The 21,947-nt window shown below is 44.4% G+C and overlaps 1 protein-coding gene across 5 annotated transcripts in view; it reads right to left on the bottom strand.

Annotated features, from left to right (window-relative positions):
- Positions 1 to 606: 606 nt before the first annotated feature.
- dicer1 (dicer 1, ribonuclease type III) overlaps positions 607 to 21,947 on the bottom strand; it is a 30,277-nt gene continuing 8,936 nt past the window's right edge. For 4 of the 5 annotated variants that reach the window (XM_027278718.1, XM_019265177.2, XM_027278720.1 and 1 more), the window contains 21 exons: positions 21,437 to 21,909; positions 21,127 to 21,259; positions 20,193 to 20,435; positions 19,922 to 20,076; positions 19,667 to 19,799; positions 19,301 to 19,376; positions 19,074 to 19,219; positions 17,146 to 17,325; positions 16,794 to 17,007; positions 16,550 to 16,703; positions 16,250 to 16,432; positions 16,048 to 16,153; positions 15,762 to 15,937; positions 14,317 to 15,082; positions 13,892 to 14,044; positions 11,336 to 11,971; positions 10,058 to 10,313; positions 9,078 to 9,346; positions 7,622 to 7,784; positions 7,458 to 7,533; positions 607 to 6,893 (listed from right to left, as the gene is read on the bottom strand). In XM_027278718.1, the coding sequence (XP_027134519.1) occupies positions 6,728 to 6,893; positions 7,458 to 7,533; positions 7,622 to 7,784; positions 9,078 to 9,346; positions 10,058 to 10,313; positions 11,336 to 11,971; positions 13,892 to 14,044; positions 14,317 to 15,082; positions 15,762 to 15,937; positions 16,048 to 16,153; positions 16,250 to 16,432; positions 16,550 to 16,703; positions 16,794 to 17,007; positions 17,146 to 17,325; positions 19,074 to 19,219; positions 19,301 to 19,376; positions 19,667 to 19,799; positions 19,922 to 20,076; positions 20,193 to 20,435; positions 21,127 to 21,259; positions 21,437 to 21,909 (4,857 nt within the window). In that variant the 3' untranslated portion in view covers positions 607 to 6,727. The remainder of the gene's footprint in view (positions 6,894 to 7,457; positions 7,534 to 7,621; positions 7,785 to 9,077; positions 9,347 to 10,057; positions 10,314 to 11,335; positions 11,972 to 13,891; positions 14,045 to 14,316; positions 15,083 to 15,761; positions 15,938 to 16,047; positions 16,154 to 16,249; positions 16,433 to 16,549; positions 16,704 to 16,793; positions 17,008 to 17,145; positions 17,326 to 19,073; positions 19,220 to 19,300; positions 19,377 to 19,666; positions 19,800 to 19,921; positions 20,077 to 20,192; positions 20,436 to 21,126; positions 21,260 to 21,436; positions 21,910 to 21,947) is intronic. The other variant, XM_019265178.2, reaches the window with a different exon arrangement.

Below are 21,947 nucleotides of genomic sequence, written 5' to 3'. Positions count from 1 at the left end.
ACAATACTGACATACGGTACTCAAAGTGATCAGAAAACTGGGTTTTTGGTTAAAAGCTCCAGAGCAAGCCAGGAAGTGGACCTTGAGTGGAGACTGTGCATAGAAAGCTGCAAGAAATTCAACACAACTATCTGATGGTATTCATAAAATGTATCATGTTTATATCTTTACACAGCTGTGGAAATCCACAATAAATTAGACAGTTTGACCAGATGGTGGCTCGAGAACACTCATGGTTCCAGTAGAACATTTGTTTGTGTATTTATGAATGTGCAGTCTGCATGCTAAGCTAGGCTAATCCTGTTTAACTTCAGCTCTGTACTCGACCCACAGATGTCAGATTAATATCAATGTTCTTATCTCACACTCAGGAAGAACAAAATACTCCCAAAGATATCCACACTTTCAGGGAGGAAGTGGAAACGTTGGTCTGATGGTGCTGTGAGGAGAAAGCTCAGGGAGTCACCATCGTTCACACGCCTCATCTGGAGAACATGAGTTTCTAGATTTGAACTTCATTTTATTGAGTAATTGTTGAGACATTTATCTCACACTGTAACTCATTGCCATCACGTCAAAGAGTGAATGAAGACCACAGGAGCGAAATTAAATGACCATACCATTACTTTTATTGTAGATATACTGGGCTACAGTTATAAAAAAAAAAAAAGAAAAAAAAAAAGAAAAACTTAAGAAAAAAAAAAAGAAAAACTTAAACAAAAAAATAATAAAATAAAAGGTGTTTGTGATCCAATAAGGTGCAGACCGCAAACCACTGCAGCACGGTATTACAGTATGAGTGAGGAGTTCAATTTCTATTCCAATGTCCCTTAAACATTTGCTGCAGTTGTGATGGCCCATAATTCCCCAAACGGATAACAGTTCGTCACTCCATCCATGTTTAGCTCTGCTGGTGTTCTGCTGCTCTGTGACCCCCCCTCAAACAAATAAACTCATTCAAAAGAAAACAGTCACCGTCGGTGCTCTATGCTGGCTTTATGACACCAAGATCCTGCTGCCGAGAGTTCTGTCCCCACCCATCATTTCAGGTCTCTGCTAACACTTTCCACGGAGCTTACAGGAAAAATCCACCTCAGACACAAACACTGTTGGAAAAGAGATCAGATGACGGGCTCCATCTTCTTGTTTGGTGTCTTTTTTCCACTTCCTGTCAATACCTGACATAACATCACATCCAGATACAGTTTCCAATCAAAAACCCCAAAGCACTCAGAGGACTGTGAATCACTGCAGCCGGAATCAGAACGGAAACCCTTAAAGGTCACACGGATCTAAAAACAGCAGGGAGCACCTGTGACACACAAGAGTGCAGTTCATTATCTGTTGTGAGTACCACGATGTGCATCACGGTCTCCCAGAGCTCAGACTGGTTCAGGAAGAACTCCTGCATGGTAACAAATACTCTTGCTAACTGAGTTCAAGGTTGGGGTACCAGAGTACCTTTGACTCCATGTTGTACTTATTAGTTACTCAGATGAAGCTTTGAAATGAAAAACATAGGACAAACTTAGAAAATCACATTTAACCTCTAAACTTCTTTTAAAAAAAAAGTGAAATCACTGCTAAACAACTTGTTTTAATACCTGAATATATGTTTGTTCTTATACTGCGGCAGGTTTTTATTCATAGTAAAGATTCTGACTGTGTGTTTTATGCAAGTAAAAGATCTGAATGAGTTCTAAGAGAAAGTGATGCAGAACTGCGACATGGATTAGAACAGACCGAGGCTAAGACAATATTCTGAACTTGTGAAAAGTTAAAGATGGAATAAAGTCGAAGAATATGATGGAGCTGTGAGTCTGAAAAGATGACATCAGGTGAAGAAGCCTGGAGATACTGAAGGAGATCCAGAGCGTCATGTGATTTGGTTAGTTACAGAACCAGAACCACACCTCAGTCCAGACTACAAGCTGCACAAACTCCAGATTAACTGATGCCAAAGGTAAATTCCATCCACAGTGATTCAACATGTCCGAGCACCATGAAGACTTTCTACAGGCAGTGAGTTTCACATGTATCTGTGATGACGTGACAGAACCACAGAGGAATCTTTTAGCCCGTTTCAGGACTCTCAAAGCAAGCAGAACCAGCAAAGATCCCATCCACTCCAAAACTTAGTGCACGATGGATTTCAGGATACTCGGCTGTCCAGCTCCAAACCTGTTTCATGACCCGTTTTATAGCCAGTTCTGTTCTTCAGACACAAACATCAGGGCTGTCACTGCAATCCAATCAACAGATGGAAAAATCCATGCATCATTAAAGGTTGATCAATAAAATGATCTGGCTGATCTTAATCTACACTCAGTCACTGACGGGGCAGAGTTCTTCCTCTTTAGTTTACTCCATATAACCTCCATGGCTGCCTGCTGGAGCACAAGGCACAACCTGCTGCACTTAAACAAGGAGAATTCTGAATTTGAACACAGAAAAATGATATTTAATCCTTTTCAAGTGAAAAAACAAGGTGACAGCCCCAATTCACAGGAATTCACAAACTGATGTACAAACAGATTTAAAGACAAGAAGTGTGAACACTGCTCCAAGTGAAGCCACGCCACACGTCACGTCACATGTTGTCTGATTTATCCAAAAGCACAGGAACAAGTCTGAGTGGATTTTTCCTTTAAGTTCTCGATAAAGGGCTGGGGGAAGTTAGTCACATGCTCCAGACTGACACACCGCAGGAGGAGACGGGAGGCTGGGAGCATCACGTCGACAAAATGTCCGTATCAAAGTAGTCAGAAGAAAATTAAACCCAGAGCGTCAGTCCATGGTTCAGTCGTGAGCGGACGTTCTTTGACTTACGATTGGTTTCCAAACATGCACTTAAGGCAGGACGTCAGCGTGCGTGACGTCCAGACATTTTAGGCCCAAATTGCAGAGATTCTTTTTACAGTGTATTTGTCAGACGATGACTTGGCAGGCACGTTTTGTCCCCACCCCCCTCCCGTAGCCCCTTACTCTCTTTTTAAATAGGTTTGTATAATACCAGCGATTGAAACAGCAGCAAAGCCTGAACCACAAGTTAGTCCTCTTAACATTACGGCATCATATATACACTTCTTTTTTGTCCTCCATCTTTCACTCCCTTTCACACTCTGACATGAGGTAAAGTATGGCGCCCAAGTGCAATGCTCAATTGTGCTACATGTACAAAAAGAAAAGAAAAGGAAAAAAAAAAAAAAAAAGTACAAGAAAACAAAGTCCGCTCTGAACAACACAGTACAGCTTTAACTTCAGCACTCTCACACACATCTCCCCCCTTGATAACAAAAAGAAAGAAAAACATACAAGGTGGTTGGATATTGATATTGTTGTGGCTGACGAGATTATTTGTGATCCTTATTTCAGTCACAGACAGAGAGAGAGAGTGGGCATGGCACCGTATGAGTGAGTTCACATTCTTCTTCAGTAATCTCCTCCTCGTCCTCTTTCTGGAGACTACACATAATTAGTGTTGAGCCGGAGGAAAAGTCAAAATGGCTGTGTGTGTATGCGTATGTGTGTGTGTATGTACTACAGACTGAGGTGTTGGAAGGTGTGTGTGACTGTAACAGGGGAACAGAGAGGAACGCACACAGCCCAGATGGTTTAGACGGGATGGACGCCTGCCTGAGACATAAGGACAGATTGCACTCTTTAACGGCGACAGGTTGAACGCTGATTTTGAACACAAGTGGGAGCCTAAATATGAAAAGCATGACGTCTGAGAGGAGCTCACACAAAGATCAGTCCCAGCAGAGAGCGGATTTAGAACGTACATGACTTAGTTCACTTCAAAGTGAACATCTTGTACTTGAACGCTGGAATTTATTTTTCATCCCCACAAATGAATAAAGGCTGAATCCAAAAGTGACAATCTGCTGTTTCTACTAGTAGCTGCAGTTTGGTTCTTGTTATCATCCACTTCATATTTCAGGGCCATTAAAAAAAAAAAAAAAAAAAAAAAAAAAACAGACCCAAAGTTGATCTCAGGACAAACTTTGTCTAAACTGGTTTCAGGTTCACTTGCTGCAGGTTTCTTGCTTGTACTAAATGTTGTTGTGGAACCAGCAGGACCTGAGAACCAGGACCTGTCATCCAGCATCGCTGCCACTCCAATATCAACATAGTTAACTGAACAAGTCAACCAGCCACTATATGTGCATCATTAGCAAGGGTTCATCTTATATTTGCGTAAACTTTAGTAAGTATTAGAGGTTACAACTCCAGCTAGATCAAGTAATAACAGGTGTCCTTACGCACCTGTCAGTTTACTTCATACTGTGCTTTATTGGCGCATAAAGTCAAACTGCCACAAAGCCATTGCGACACTGTGAACCCGGGAGTTTCTGGACCTCCACAGGTTCTGCAGCAATGGGCTAGCCGTGTGCTGGCTTTGCCTGCTCGATAATCTAATCACTGGGACTACTTTTTTGGACTCGTGGACTTATTTTGGGAGCTCAGTTGAAGTCCCAAAGTGGGTACAGATTGTTATACTGCAGGGTAGTTTTACAGACTGTATGAGGGAGAGAAGCTCTGGTTAGGATCTGTAACACATTGATTCTAAGCCCTCACTCTTGTTTCTGACTGAATTCAAAGCCGATCTCTGCGGACACTGATCTCCCACAGAGAAGGCACGGAGTTTTCTTTGTTTCTATTGGACTCACAGATTAGTGGGAGGGAATGTGGACTCGGATATCTGTGTTTCATACTGCATGTGTGACGCTGGCTGGAAGTCATCATAGTAAAAAGATGACAGCGTGTGGTCAGAGTTGCTCTAATGAACTGTAGTCTTTTTTTAAAACGCACTGGCCTTGAGGTAGAAGCAGCTGTGGCTGAATCTGATTCCAGAGAGCTGTACTAAGAGTTCAGAAAGCACAAGGTGTGCGTCTCTTCTGACACATTCAAATGTGAGTTTAAGAGTGCAATCTGAGTACATCTACAAGCATGAGCCCTACTGATCAGTCCACTCAATCCTCTGCTCATCTGACCCAGAATTAAAAAACACATTCTCAGCTGATGAAAAGATTAGCTAATGAATGACAAAAGAAAAAAAACTGTTAGGCTTAGGTGCAGAGAATACACTTCCTGCCTGAGCCCCCTCCCAAAAATAAAAATCAAGTGTCAACCTCAAGTATGGGAGGGGGGAAAAGACGACAACACAGGTCTCCTCTACAGCTTGATGGCTGACGAACGGGACAACCAAACCAATCAAACGGATTAAAAAAAAAAAAAAAAAAGGTCAAATAAAGAGGTATTATAGTTACAGTGCAAAAAAGATGAGAAATTCAAGCTTAATACAAAAACATAGCACCAAACAAAAGAAAAAAAAGAAAAGAAAATGCATGCAATTAACTGAGGTATTCGAGTGAAAAAGGGCTTATTGATGAGGAAAAAAAGACATTTAGCGAGAAGCAAAACAAAAAGAGGAAAGAAAAAAACAAAAAGAAAAACAGGCTGGTATCCTTATCCCTAGGAATCGACTTCAACCTCATAGTGTCACATCTGTTATAGCTTTGGTAGGTACGGGATGTGAGGAACACTAGTGTGTTGAAATTAATTGGCCTTTTTCACAAAGACTGTATTTGAAAAGATTCGCTGTGTCCAACACGACTATCCAATTTATAGAAAAGTCTGCAGCATATTGAATGTGTGATATGTCTTTCTCTTCTTGTATCAAAACTGGATGATTCGCTCCGTGGAAAGACATTTAGTGCGCAAGAATGACTAATTCAATTCCATCCATTCTTGGTATCAAAACAGGTTAAACCAAATCATCAAGATAATGCCATAAACATGGAATCTCGCTCTCACATACTCCAATATATCCATAGATTTAGAACATTTATAGAAGCCATCCAGTTGTCATGGTTTATACATAAGCTACAAGAACATGCAACCTCAAGTGCGGTTAAAAACTACTTTAAATTACAGTAACTGGGAATGTTGAAATTCCTATCCGTTTCGCAGGATATGAGGGTGAGCCTTAGCGTCTAAGGCCAAGAATATCATTCATGTATTTTAGCATTTTTATATATATTTATATTTTTTGCTACGTATATGATTTTGGTGTCAATGTGACCACACAATTCTCAAAGTAACAGACCCTAATGGAATAAGTGCAAAGATGATTAAGAATACCATTTCAAGACAGATTTCAGACAGAAGTGCCACCAGCTTTTTGCTCCAGTGGTATCTGTTAGCCACGCCTGCCGTTTCAAACTGACTGGCACTAGTGCACAGGCTGAGGAGTTTAGCGTTTTTTTTCTGTTTTTTTTTTCTTCCAACTACATACTTTGATTTACACCTTTGATTGAACTATGTACAGTCTAATACTACACAACAAGCATAAGCCTCATCTCACTGACAAAACAAAAATCAAAGACAGTGAGGAATAGACATTGCGACCTGACCTTTTTTTTTTTTTTTTTAAAACACTTTGCTAAACGTTAATAAAGCACTCATGTGATTACACAAAGCAGAGAGGGAAAGTAAAGATTGTGTTTGCGCAAAAACAAAGAAAAAAGAAAGAAGAAAAAAGGTAAAGATCCGATGTGAAATCTGTTGTGAGATCAGTCTGCTTCTCTTGCTGCGTCTCCACACAGTGTTCCCTGGCTGCCTCGGTTGAAGATGCAGGGCTAGCATCACGCTGTGTTGGGAAACCGACACTGCTTTTTTTTTTTCTCCGTTAGCGTCAATAGCTTAGGTGCTAATGCTGAGCTCAGTTGTTTTGGACCTGAGGTTGATTGGCTTTGAGGCTGCGCAGAGCTCGTCGCGCTGCCGCCGACTTGGCGATCCGGTAGCTGCGGCCAACTCCTTTAAACTTGCCCTTTCCGACGACCTCCACCGTCACCCGGACCTTCCCGTCATACGTCCTCTCTGCAGGGCTGCACACAGAGCAAAGGGGACAGGCTTTCAGACAAATGTACAGTTTCCAGTGGTGGCCTTTATCTCCCTCAACGACAGAGAGACCAAGGCCTGATGTTAGAGACACACCATTAAAGCGTAAAGGACATTTCAGCATCAATGATGGCAGTACAGTGGTCTGTGAGGTCAGAATGTATGGATCACATGATGACAATGAACATGTAATCTGTCATTCAATAAGCACTCCTTTTCCTAGTAAAAATCAGTGTTTGGTTTCAACAACAGCTCAACAATTGTTAAACTGAAACTCAGGTCAGCATAGGTCACATCCCTCCACATTTAACTATTGACTGTTTGAGACTTTAGAATATTTGAATTTTCTTTAATGTGACTTGCTGGTTTTCGGCCAATTAAAACAGATCTTGTTTATATAATGTTAACCTGTAATTACAGTATTACATGTGTTTTTAATGACGCCTGTTTATTTGAGAACTAACTTCTTTTATTGAACTTGAGAAATTGTTACAGCATTTGCATTTAAAGTGTACTGACATCAGATGTCTTGCTCTGGCTTTGTGTCGTACCTGAACTTGGCAGTTTCTGGTTCCATCTCGAGCAGCTCCCTGACAGGAGAGCGTGGCACATTGGCAGAGAATTTTTCTGTAAGCAGTGAGGAGAACATTCAACACAACGTTCCCGACATGGAGTGCTCAACAATCAGAGCTCAGATAAAGAAACGTGTCCTCACCTATAAGTGGCCTCATCATTGGATAATACACCTGCCACACCGCCTCCAATGACATCCTGCTGTCCATGTAGATCGCACCGGCCAGTGACTCAAAGATGTCTCCCATGGCCTTCGGGACCTCGATGTCCTCCTCCTTCTCCTCATCTTCTTCAGAGCGTCGCAGCTGGTAACAAAAAAACATACAAAGCTGTCAGCTGATGCCATCACACACACACACTCATTTAAAGCACATTCCAATAGCTCAATATGTGTAAGAAAAACATTGATTGAGGACAGCACAAATACTCTGTATACATTTCTGTTTGACTTCTTTTGAGTTCTCAGTGTGTGAAAAATGACTTTGATGCATTGGTGAGAGACTCTGAGTTCTGACACCTGGACAGGAAAAATACAAGAACTGACTGTGCTGTTAATAAATGTACCATCAGCTGTCACTAATTCACATCAGGACTCTGTTGTCGGGTTAGGCCATGGCACATCCTGACCTGTGCGAGTTGCACAGGCCGCTCATCACTGCTCGCAACTTTTTTGTATTTGAGTTTCACATTCTGTTTTTTGGTCAGATCAGGACAGTCCCAGTGAAGTCACTTCATTTTAGTATCAGCTCATTCCAGTGTGAGTCTATGACAAGGTCAGGTTTACTATACCACTTAAATGTCCTATTCACTGAGGGCATTGTTGCTAATTAGTGAGTAGTATTTGTCAAATTCCTGAATTATTAGATTTTTGCCATTTTTGCAACTATGTAATGACATATCAGGTATTAAATTCACTGTGATAACCCAAAACAGTAACAACACCAACGCCAGTAGATTGATCAAATATTTCTGTCCTCAGTCGTCTACACAAACACATTAAAAATGAACACTTGTGAGCAGGCACTACTGTCTGGTGGTGACACAAAGCGAGTCTGAGTGACTCTTTAAACAGTTATCCACAAACAAAAGGTTTCCAAACACATCACATGTGAGCATACAGACATGAAACACCCCTCACTGTTTACAGACTGACACTACATGGAGCCGTTTAAAACATTAACATTAACAGCTTCATCGTGTTCCTGTTGCTCTTATTTGATGAATGGTGAGCAGTGGAGTGGTACCATATTACTGCGGCACAATTCCTGATTCCTTTCAGCTGCATGCTTGTGTATGTATGCCTGCTGTCCCAAGGCATAGAAGTACCTCTCCAGCAGAAGAGAGCAGATCTGGTGCCAAGATAGCCATTTCCAGGCAAATTAAAGCCAACTGCATTTTCTCTTCAGTGCTGAAATCACTGGAATATGAAACAGATTCATAGAAGCTGACAGCCTTGTTATTTGGGCAGATCTTTTTGAATGCCGACTATTATTTTAGAGGGAAAAAAGCTACAACAGCAGAGATTAGGTTTCTTCTTCCAGGACTTTGTTGTTCAGTCCTGATGCTAGCTGTGTTTCTGGGAGAGAAGCGGTGCTCACCTCGGAGTCCATGCCTTGCATCTCATTCTTCTCCAACTGAAACTGCACAAAGTCGTCGATGACGTGGAAAAGTTCGGGTGAGATGGCCTTGAAGTACTTGTGGTAGTCATACTTGACGGCCAGAGAGGCAAAGATGGTGTTGTTGACGAGGGCTGAGCGCAGGTCGGTCAGCACGCCAGGAGAGTGCTGCCGCGGGTCTTCATAAAGGTGCTTTGTTATGAGGTAGTCTAGAATTGCATCACCAAGGAACTCCAGCCGCTGGTAACAATCTGAAGAGAAATACACCAACAACAGAAATGTTACTAACAACCAGAGACGAAGCCAAAGGTCCCTCCACTCCACTCTGTGTTTTAGCTCCTTTAGCTCGGCTGTCAGCAGCAGCAGGCAGCTGTTTCCAGAGAAAAAACTGAGGAGCCACAAGTTATCAACAACTGCAGGCATGAGAGGCTAAAAAACATCCAAACATCTACACGACACGTTACAAGACCAATATGTTTTTGTCGACTTGACCTCCTGACCTCTTCTGTGGCGACGCATCCAGTAAACACAGATTTTTGACTATCAGCCAATAAAAACAACAGCTGATTGATCTGTACGTCCCCAAATAGCAAGCTGGTGCTGTCAGCTCTCTCTTGATACTGCACAATGTGTGAACAGTGACAATTATGCATGTGTGTGTTGTGTTTACAGCTTATTCTGCCGCATGGATTTCATCTTTAAATGTCAGTAACATTAAATTGGACAGACAATAATGCACCGGAGCTGGGATGAGTTCAAGGTTTGGAAGAAGGACAAAGGAAGGGTCAGAGACGTCATACTGCATTTCATCTGACTCAGAATGTTTGATTATTCCAGACTTTCTCATTAGAGGATACTTTATACTGTAGTATTACGTCCATGAACTGTGAATCACATTAAATAGTCTGACCTTCGCAGTAAACAATGCTAAAAGTGTGCAGCTGCAGTGAGGTGAAACTGACCAGTGATGGTGTTGTAATGGTAGGAAGCGTGGGTGAAGGCTTGCAGGAGGTAAGCCTTGTTCTCAAAGGTGTAGTTGATCTTTCTTTCAAAGTTCTCGAAGCCGGAGATGAGGTGGTTGAGAGTTCGCTGGGCGTCTGGATGGTCCAGCATGCATCGGGGTGGGATCTTCAGCCAGCCGTAGCACAGGTCGATGGCTGTGGTCTGCCGGCTCTGCACCACCGTCCCCGTCAAGAAGCCTCTCTCCAACGGCAACACCTGGGGTCAAACAACACCACTTACACGGTCTGGTTCCTGCAGGCATCAACATTTACAGTGCTCTCTGAGCTGATCTGGCCCTAAGGGTGGTTCCAAGATATGATCTCAGACCTCAGCACCTACCCAAAGATGTCAAACACAAATGTATCACTCACTAGTCTGTCTGTTTTCAAACAGTCACTGATGAAATGATTCCGACAGTTTGAAATCAGTGAGCTGTTCCCTGACTGGCAGGCGCGCAGATAGGTTTGAGAAACTGGGGGGGGACGAAGCTCAGTAAACCAAATATTATGTTAATTCATATTTTGGTTTCCTCGTGATGCTTGAATCAGAAGATTTGAAGAAGACAAAGTTTAAAAAAAACAAACAAAAAACAAAAAAACGTTAAGCTACATAAAAGTGGGTGGGACGGATCTACGGTCATTCAAAAGTGGGTGTGTCATGACACACCTGACACACCCACTATCTGCGCCCCTGCTGACTGGTCCAGTCTAAACTGACTGCAGCATGTCTTTGAACACCTTCTGATAGAATGATTCAATCACATGATGACACAAATAACTCAACCTTGAAACGTTCTATGCACTGACTGGTCAACATGATACATGATGTCGTGTATAGTGAGAGAGTAACAACAGCAAAGCAGAGAGTGACACTGAACTCAGAACTACAGAGATTCATTCAAAGATACTTTGTCTGTAGTAGCCAACATAAGCTCCACAAAACAGGAGGAGGAGGCCGTGTTAACAAAAAGAGTGTCATCTGGGCCATCTTGTCTGCTCTTTACTTAACGTTAGATTAGACTAGGTGAGGCAGGAGAGGGGTGCTGCTTCCCTCGGAAAATGGCAATAATCACAGTATTGATGATGTACAGTCATGGCTCAGCTCACACAGCACACACTGTGCATGTAAAAAGAGGCTGGAACATTCGTGACTCTTTCATATCTAATGTTGTCACGTGTTGTCTGAGCTGAACGGTGCAGTACTGACACAGACCCGTGTGGGAGGTTCTCCTAGCTCACCTTGAGGCCCAGTGAGCAGAGGAACATCTGGGCAGCTCTCTCCCCACAGCTGGTCAGGTAGCAGCCCAGCAGAGCTTCGACACAGTCAGCGATGCTCTTGTCGGCGATGCACTGCTCCGTGTGCAGGTCGTAGGATATGGACTGCTTGCCGAGCTCGGCGCCACAGTTCTCCTCCGATGGATTCCAAAAACCCACCACGAAGTCGTCCTCCTCTCCGGCCTTGCTGGGATCCAGGTAGCACATAGCATCCCACGAGCTGTAGTCAAACTCCTCCGCAGAGGGCCCGCTGGGCGCCGGCTCCGAGGGGTAGTGGGCCGCGGTGGGATGAAGGGGTTTCTTGGGGGCTTTCCAGTCGTACGAAGACTCCATGGCGGGAGAGGGAGCAGATCCCGGGGCGAGAGGGGGAGGGAAGCCGCTCAGGGAGATCTTCTTACCGAACGCACCAGATCCCAACAACATGTTGTCAATGAACTTGATGTGCTCTTTGTAGTACTCCAGATCGTCCTCCATGTTGACTTCATCCTTTGGCTCATCCTTCAGCATCAGCTCACTGTCCTCATCCACCTCCTCACCCTCCTCATCGTCCTCATCGAACTCGTTTCCAGACTGCCCGTTGGCCAGAAGCTCCTCCTTGGCCTGGATGATGGGCAGAAGAAGAGGAAGTTGTCGAGCACGTTGTAAAAATGAGGAGATTACAAGTTTAAACAGGCCTGTGCGGTGTGTGTGTGAGGACGAGTGCCAAACCCAACTCCTGACTCAGAGGAAAGTCAGCCTTTAGTTGTGGTTCTAATAATAAAGCTATATTACAAAAGCTGTGAACACATACTTAATTGTTTGTAGACAAACATTGCAAATCATCCAGAACCTACAAAACATTTTGTCTGTGCCTGCTCTGTGTGTCTCTGAGCTGAGACGACTGCAACACTCCACCCAGTGTATTATTATGGAAAGCGCTGCCACGATTAGTCGATTAGTAACGATTATGTCGACGAACAAAATCGTCCACAACTAATTTAGTAGTCGACGCATCGTTTTTTTTTTTTAACTTTGCTTTTCTCTCGAAACTGCGGCTGCAGCTTCCACTGCCGTGTCTGCCTTTCTGTCACTCACACACACACACACACACACACACACACACACACACACACACACACACAGTAGTGGTAATCGGCGTCAGGCCTGACTGTACTGTAAATGATACCATAACACAGACCCTCCGGAATTTCACGATGTTGCGATTTGCAACTTCAGTGAATCCCCGTGAATTCAGGGCGGTGTTGCAATTTTAACCAATCACTGCGATTTTTCCTAACTTCTGCGCAGTCTGCCCGGGGGATTCAATTCGGCGGGGTCAGGGATGGCCACACTGTGCGGGAGGATCCCCTCGTGGGACCTCTCCCCAGTGCTGGCTGGCCCCCGCCGGGCGCATTTCCTCCGCGCGGTGCACCGCAACCGGCTCTGGGACGGCTTGGAAAGGCTCGGGGGCGAAGGTGGCTCACGGCTCCGTCCGCGAGGTTTACTGTGCCCGCACACCAGCCCCCTTCTGGGACAGTGAATTTACGCATGATCCGATTAGTCGACTATCAAAATAATTGTTTGTGGCAGCCCTAATTATGGATTAGTTGATTTGTCTGTGCTTATAGCAGAGTGGTACTGAATATCAGCACCGTGGGTTGGAGGAGTGTGCTTGTCGTATCTCTTAATTACCATCAACACTGATGCATAGGTGATTTCATGAGAAATGTGATATTCACTCCTGAACAGCCCAGGAAGATTCATGCTTTAAAGCTCTTATTCATCATCTGTGTGAAACATCACATTATCTCCGTCAGAAACAACAAAAGGTTTATTACAGAGCTCTCTCATGATCGGCTGTGCTGTCTGCCCAAGACTCAATCACACGGCAGCAAAGAGGGCTGTAGCTGAAATGAGTGTTACTGTTAAAGGGAGTTTTGTGCTTCAGTCCTTTCAAGAACAGATTTGGGTCTCTAAAAGTTTACAGCCTGTGCATGCAGCATCACAGAGCAAAATCCATGTATTTAATGTGCGAGACACTCGTTCAGACCGTCTACTGCTCCGATCTGAGGGTTTCCTGCTTTGCAGTGTTGGATTGTAAACAGAATGTCTGAATAATTCAATGACAGGAACAATCCTCCTGATCCAGCAGTCGGTCACTGTTTGTCAACACTCATTCATGACGGTGACATTAATTGGAGTGTGTAGGTAGTGGTCTGATTAAATAATAATGATTATTATATAATATTATAACAAATGAAAGATATAAAGCATCACTGTCATAAGTTGTCTGTTTTTGTGTGCTTGGGAATGACGAGCTCATATGACATGTGTCATCACATTATCTGCAGGAGTAGAGTTGCACAGCTAGAGACTTGAGGACTAAACCAAACCCTTGTAGACCAGGTGGAAGTCTGCCCTCTAGTGGCCTGCCTACTTCATAACACTAAAAACTGAGGACAGACAATACTTATTACACACACACACACACACAATATTTTACATTTCACATTAAGTGAGAGAGCAGTCAGGTCCACTGACCTCCTCTGAATCCAGTTTGTCTGTGCTGCTCTTGTCCTGGTTGACCACGTAGCCAGGAGGCAGCCAGTTAACAGGGGGGTCAAAGATGGACACCACCATCCTGCTAGGGAGCCCCTTCTTCTTCCCCAGACGGTACAGGTTACAGTTGCTCACCTGGGCATGGGCAGACCAAAGAGGATGAGTGGAGGCCTGTACACACCGTCATCAGCAACACACTGGAGCCTTAGAAAATCTGATTTAACCTCTTCCCCTTCCCCTGATTTCTGTGCTGCTGTGCAACGACAGCAAAGCAGATAACAGAAGGTAACACTTACGAGCAACTTGTAGAAAGTAACTGTCACATAACTGTAGCTTCTTCATTAAAGAGTCAAAAAGCTCTGACATGATGCTCCATTGTCCTTTTAATAAATCACAACCCATCTCACCTTCTTGCTGCGCATATAGCTGAGTCGTCCCTCGTGAGCGTCAGGATAGGTACAGAACAGGTATGTGGTGATGGCATGCTTGAGGAAAGAGTCTCCCAGCATCTCCAGCCGCTCCAGGTTGAAGCCGTCGCTGGCATTGGATAGGGTCAAGGCCTGTAGGATGAGGCCCGGGTTGGGCCCCATGCTTTTGGGGGAGTCTCCTGCCTGGGTTCTGTGCTGTGGGACAGCGACAAGGTCAAGACAAGGTGCTGTAGGAGCGTTGGGACCCGTGGTTGCCCGGCTGCAGACTGAGGTAGCTTTATTTGTGTGGTCTGAGGTCCTCCCTGGTGTACATTCATCACTAGGCTGTGGAGGACTGGAGCTGGGCTTCTTCAAGCTGTGAGAGGGCTGCACAGGAACTGAGGTAGTGGTTTGTATTGATTCAGGGCTCTGCAGCCCAGTGGAGCTGGGCTTGGAGCGTTGGCAATTGTCATGTTGGTAAAGGTGCTCATCTTGGTGGCCGTCGTCGTCACAGTCAGCGACTAGGGCAGTGCCATTGATTAGGTTCCTCGTGCAGGCGTCTACTCCAGGCTCAAAGGCTGTGAGGGGGCCCTGCTCAGGCAGGGGAGAGTCATTACGACTGGGATGTGTTACGGGACTGGAGTCGGGGGTTACAGTTTCTTGGTGCTTACAGTGACCCTCACCATCCTCGCTGCAGGACTCAGAACAGGAGATGAACGTTTTGCTGTCGATAGATCTCTTCCAGCCAAAGTCCAGGTTTGGATACCTGTCACACACAAACACACATCTACACATTAGAATGCTGGGAAACTGGGAGACTATTTCAAATGGAGCACGCATCTAACATTTCCAGTGCAGCAGTGGTTCAGACTGTGGTGAAGCTGCTGAACTGGCACACTCAACCAATAAAAGCTCAGCTCTAACCAGGTAGCAACAGAACTCCTGCAGAACAGGGCTCTGCCATCACACTGGGTTTGGAAATCCTTTTGAGTGTGCTACAAACTTTCCACTGACAGTGTTTGACTAATATGCAGCACATGTGACTGGCAAATAAATCTCACAACACCACTCATAACACTGTGGGAGTAGACGCATGAGTTACCCAATGACATAAGCGCAACCCAACCTTCCTAATTCCCATCTCTTTTCATCCTGTGCTCCAATAAGAGTTGAGCAAGCTGTAGCTGGTGGAACCTCGGTCAACTTTCTCTTTTCCCAAGATGCTTCGTGCTAGCTCGTCTAAGTACAGGAAAGGGAAACACATGGCTTGCTCAACTCCTATTGGAGCACAGAGGAAAGAGGGGCGGGACAACAGTATTACAGTAATGGGTGCATAGCCATCGTTCCATTCTGTAAAGAGAGTCCTGATTCAGTGAATGACTGAAAGTGGCTCATTTCCTTTAAAACACTGAGCTTGCATGTTGTGTAGTGTGTGGAACATGGACCTAAAATCAGGAGGGAGAGTCTGGGCTCCCACTCCAGCTTCACTGGCAGTCTGGGCTCTGAGCTCCTCAGCGGTCAGGAGGCAGTGGAGGCGGTAGAGGATGCTGGGCAGACACACTGCTTTCCTCCACAGGGAGGCAGGGATGGGGTGGATGGCACAAAGCTCTGGGACCAAGATCTGACAAACAGCAAGTGTTAGACGAGTGCCACTGTGGTACTAGAATGTGTAAAGGGTGATGTAGCTGATTTCCAGCGCTGAGCTACCGTCAGTGTGACCAGTGAAGCTACCTGTTTGTTCTGCAGACTCTCCCACTTAGCTTTCCTCTTCTCTGCGCTGCTCAGCGGCAGGGCTTTGCCCTTCTGGTTCAGGTGTCGAGGGGTTAACAGGTTCAGTCTGAGAGCAAAAAGTCACAAAGAAACATTTATGCAACTTTCTTCATGTATGGAGCAATGCTCCATATTTAACTGCCACGATTGTGCTGCCGCTGACCTGGAGGAGGTGTGGTCTACGTCCAGCAGCGGCTGGTTCAGGTTGGACAGGTCCAGGTTGTACTTGGTTTTGTAGTACTCTGCAAACGTCTCGTACTCTGGTGAAGGAAACTTACTGAGCGGCGTCAGGTCTGTATACACATCGGCGACATAGAAGCGGTGAGGCTGGTCAAAGTTGCGATACCTGGGAGAGAAGTCCTGTCAGTGTGGAGCTCAACCCGGTTTGTTTTTCATACATGAAAACGCATTCCTACACAGCCAAACTATTGTTACATTATGACTCAAGAAGTTCGTGTGGTACCTTGGAATGATGACAGCATCCTGGTAGTCCTCAAGCTTGAAGGTGAAGGGGTTCTGCTTGGTGTACTGAGTGGTAGGAATGCCAGTACGGGCCTCAGACTTCTCAATGTCTTCCATGAACTTAAAGTCCATGTCTAGTGTGTTCGAGTCCCCGACTGAGCGAGCCAGAGAGAGAGAAATGGAAGGAAACCAATGAGCATCTCCACAGGTCTGGGAAAGTAATCCACCAGAGTGACTCTACTCACCAACATTCAGAGGTAGAACACAGTAAGCCGAGTCAGCCAGTGTGGGCTTGAACTCCAGGGCAGGTTTCTCCAGGCGGAGGATGTGGGAGAAGATGTACTGGTGTAGGCGGGTGATGAGGTCCAGCTGCGCTGCAGTGAGCGCGAAGCCAGATTTCTGCAGCTCGATGGAGATGGTCACCTCACCTGAACGAGTGTACACCGGGAAATGGGGGATCTGCAAGGAAGGAAATCATCCATAACCAGTGATAAGAAAACAGAGCTGGAGGTTTCTTTTCGTTTGATATGTGAATAACAAAATAACATTGTTCCTTTTTTTTTTTTTTTTTTTTTTTTTTAAACTTAGGCGACATACTCGAGGTATGGGTTTGGCAGTCAGGATGCCGAAGCACCTGGTGGTGTCCTCCGGTGGGTAGAGCTTCCTCCTGCGGAAGTTGAGTTCATCTGGGAGAGGGGTGGTGAGCACCATCCCGATCACATATAGGTAGTAAGTCTGCTCCGGCACAGCGTAACTGTCTCGCAGACACTCTGGTATCTAGAAAGGACACAAAGAGGGAGAGAACATTCACTACACTGCACAAGAGAAAAACTGAAATAACATTTAAACAAAAAACTGTAGACAGACCTACTGCATTATATGAATTTCATATTTTTATTATTTCAGGGTGCTATGAAAGATAAATATATATGCAAACATTCAACAGTAGGGATGTAACGATACACTCAACTCACGACTCGATTCGAGTCACGATTTTTTGTTCACGATACGATTTTTCACGATTTTTTTAAATCAAAATGAGCTACAGACAAATTCTGACCAAATAAAATTATCTTTTTATTTGTAGGAAAAAAATCTCTCTTTACAGAAACTCTCAAACAGTTTGTGTTCTTATTAGGGCTGCCAGCAAGCAGCTGATCTGACCATTACCTTTCAGCTTGAAGTATGAGCTAACTGAAAATAAAAACAATTAAGATGATAGCTCATTAACCCTTTAATGAGAGTCCACGGCCCCGGGAAACGGCGAGGTCCGGGCGCTGTAAACGCAGAGCCGGTCGCGGCGCACCACCTCGGGGATTCACTGAAGTTGCGTTGAAGTTGCAAATTGCAACATCGTGAATTCCTGGAGGGTCTTTGATATGGGATCATTTACGGTACAGTCAGGCCTGACGCTGATTACCACTACTGCGCGCGCGCGCGCGCGTGCGTGCGTGTGTGTGTGTGTGAGACACAGAAAGGCAGACGCTGCAGCCACAACGTAACCTATTTCTAATTTTTTTAAAAACGAAAAAGAACATATCCTACTTCTCTCGCATTCGCCAAGAATCGCGATTCATTTTTTCTGTCAACCGATGCGAGTCGTCACGCATTTGTACCGATTTTAATCGTGTCACGATGCATCGTTACATCCCTATTCAACAGCAATCCACCAATCAAATACTTAGAAACAGATCTGGTATCTGGAGCTGATGCAGGCCTGCCTGTCTGTCTGTCGTGTGTGAAAATGTGTTGAGGTGTGTAGCAACCAATAATGTAATAACGTCCAATAATGCAATACCTGCTGAAAACGTAATAATTTTGGCCATTTTGAATGTGATAAAGCCAATAATGTAATACCATGCCGATAATGTAATACCATGCCGATAATGTAATACCATGCCGATAATGTAATAAAGCCAATAATGTAATACAATGCCGATAATGTAATACAATGCCGATAATGTAATACCATGCCGATAATGTAATACCATGCCAATAATGTAATACCATGCCAATAATGTAATACCAAGCCAATAATGTAATAAAGCCAATAATGTAATACCATGCCAATAATGTAATACCATGCCAATAATGTAATAAAGCCAATAATGTAATAAAGCCAATAATGTAATACCATGCCAATAATGTAATACCATGCCGATAATGTAATTACATGCCGATAATGTAATAAAGCCAATAATGTAATACAATGCCAATAATGTAATACAATGCCAATAATGTAATACAATGCCAATAATGTAATAAAGCCAATAATGTAATACCATGCCAATAATGTAATTACATGCCAATAATGTAATAAAGCCATTATTATGATGATAATCTGAAAATGACTACTGCTGGCAGAAGGACGATACAAATATGAGGATTCATTGTGGCATTACTGAACATTACGATGCAACAACTAGCAAATTTATCTCTAAACTTGTCTTAATGAATAAACTTTCCTTCATAACAATACACACATTTCATATAAAAATCAGTGAACTGTAGAAGTAATGAACAACATTTACGGCTTTCGGGTAGCACTGCCTCCTCTTGGTGGAACCGGGCCGGCCAGGTACACTGGTCTCCTCTTCATCGTGAAGGTCTAACTCCTCCTCGTACTTCACCGTCTCCTTCCCCACCGGCATCAGGTGATCGTCCAGCTCACCTGGGAAGCAAAATAAGCCAGCTGAAGCAGACACAGAGAGAAGCTCTACAGTGAAAAGTTGTCATCTTCTTCATCTTTTACCTATTTTGTGGAGTTTCTCACAGCATACTAGTGCCACTGCTTTCTCTGCCAGTCTGGTACAGTTCATTATGGGACCCTGTAAACACAGTGACACACCAACAAGATGAATGAACCTGGACAAGCTGGAATGGAATTCATTCTCACTAAATCCAAGAAGGCAGGCTTGAAAAAATGACAGTGTCTCTAAATATCTTGACATTTTTAGGCCATGCTGTGATATATAATATTCATATCTTGAACACAGAATAAACTGAAGTAGTGCAGACATATGATGACCTTATAGAATATGATGCACAGTCTTATAGTGAAAATGAAGAACATTCACTGTGTAACCATTGACAACATCCTGTAAACGTTCTTCCTCACCTTCACAGGAACTCGCAGAGGGGAGTTGATGGGTAAGTAGAGCGTGGACTGGAAGCGTCCGTCCTGCGTCTCTGCACTTTTACACTTTGGTGCTAAGTGGGTGAACGGGTCACTGGGCAGCCGAGCACAGTACCTGAGCACCAGAGCAAAAACACAGCAACGCTGGGACTTTTTATTGTGAAACTGATTCATGTTTGTTCATGTGATTTTCTTGAGGATCTCAGAATTTAAAGACTATGCAGAGTCATACTCTACCTGTTAATGTGTCCGATGGCTGTGTTGATGGTGACTCTTGGACCTCCATCCTCAGATCGAAGCACGTAGGGTGGGAGGATGTTGTCATCATCCAGCACCTGCTCCACTTCAAACTCACTCAGCTCCACTGACTTGGAGCACTTGTTCCTTAAGATCTGCTCAGAAGTAGAATGAGATCATCATCACAACATCATCCTGCATTTCTACTGATCATATGAGACAGTCTTCATATGAGCATCCAAAGAATGCAGTGACACAGAGGAGAGGTTACCTTCTCTATGGCCTTGTAGGTAGTGAGATCTTCCTCGAAGGCTTTGGTCCTCTCACTGTCAGCCAGCATGATGTAGTTGGAGACGGGTGCCCGGGCTCTGCCTTTGGACTGGACGTAGGACCTGTACTCTGTGGGCAGGTCAAAGCGCACTACCAGGTTACACTTTGGAATATCCACCCCTTCCTCCACGATGCTGGTGGCGATCAGCAGGTTGGTTTCATGAGCCCGGAATTTGCGGAGGACCTGTGAGAGAAAGAATAAAGTTTTGATATCTTTTTTATAATAATAATAATAATAATAATAATAATAATAATAATAATGATGATAATTATTATAATAAGTCAAGAAATACTTTCCATAATAAAATATAAAAAAATAAAACAATATGACTGCACATTTAGTTCTTCACCGTTTCTGTGTAGCTCATCTGTATCAACAGGGTCTGAATGGTAAACTGGTAAAACCCATCAAGGCCCACACCACATGCATGTGTGTTATGTCCAATAAAGCTGGACAGCATGGCTTAAAAATACAATCTAGATATTTAATATATTTTAGTACTAATTAACACCAACAAGTGATCAATCTGAACACGGGGCACATCTTTGATCTCTTTCCCTCCTGAACTTTCAGAAACCAGAGACTCATTCACTCTGACTGAAGTTAAAGCATTTGAGTAACGAGGTCCAGCCAGTGTGGACAGTGCCCGACAGTCAGAGTAAACGGATGAGGTAAGTGACTGCAAGTGGTAAAGGGCATGAAGCAGTTCTAAAAATCAAACCAGGTGTCCCACTTCAAAACAAACTGTATGTGTATGAAAATGATGTTGGTAGTAAACATCAACTTTAAAGATGGACATCATAACAGCTCCACAAAAGACAAGTTTTAAGAAAAACTCAGTCGCCCCCTGGTGACACCCCCTGGGTCTGTATACCTCCTCTTGTTTCCTGAACTCCACCTCCATCTGCTTGTTCCGTGGCTGGTTCTTGCCGATGCTGTGGCCGGTGATGAAGTTGCTGCTGATGTAAGCCAGCTCTGGGTCCTGCTTTCCCGCCTCTTTGATCAGACTGAGGAGGAACACATAAGGAATGATTCTATGTGGAACTAGCTTCACATGGGACAGCGTCATGTTTTAGTTCAAAACAGACCCGAGCCATTCACTACACACTAAAGACCAACAACAATCATGCAAGAAAAGAAAACTCTCTCTCACACAGCACAGGGCATAGAGCCCATGGCCTTACCGATTGAGGACAACAGCTGTGTATCGTCTCTCCACAAAGATGATCCCACACAGGATGTTGGTGAACGGTGAGGGAAAGTTTGCTTCAGGCCTCTCTTTGGCCTCCACCTCCTCATCCTCATCTTCGTCCTCAGAGTCACTCCAGGACACATAGTTGTCTTGGTTGCGGTTGTTGTACCACTCCACGCTTTCAAACTGCTGCCTCTCAAAGGGCTTGTATTCGTGCAGGATCTCGAGCAGCCGGAGGACCTTCGGGGTGACGAACTTGAGGTCCAGCGAGGCGGGCGAGAAGTGCTCCTCGCAGAGGGCGTGCACTTTGCGCAGGATGGTGTCGGTGAAGAGCAGAAACTTGCGGTTGAGCTCCTCTTGTTCGTGTTTGATGTATTTCTGGAGCTCCCGCACCATGATGCCTGCCGCCTTATCTGCACACCAGGGTCCCAGCACCTGCAGCACGGCCCAGCAGTCAGTCAGGACCTGGATAGGACAGACAGAGTGAACAGCATGTTTACCAG

Source organism: Larimichthys crocea, chromosome V (genome assembly GCF_000972845.2).
Source record: "Larimichthys crocea isolate SSNF chromosome V, L_crocea_2.0, whole genome shotgun sequence".
In the NCBI taxonomy this organism is placed as follows: domain Eukaryota; kingdom Metazoa; phylum Chordata; class Actinopteri; family Sciaenidae; genus Larimichthys; species Larimichthys crocea.
The sequence above is the reverse complement of the archived record's forward strand: the minus strand, read 5'-3'. Positions and strand labels throughout refer to the sequence as shown.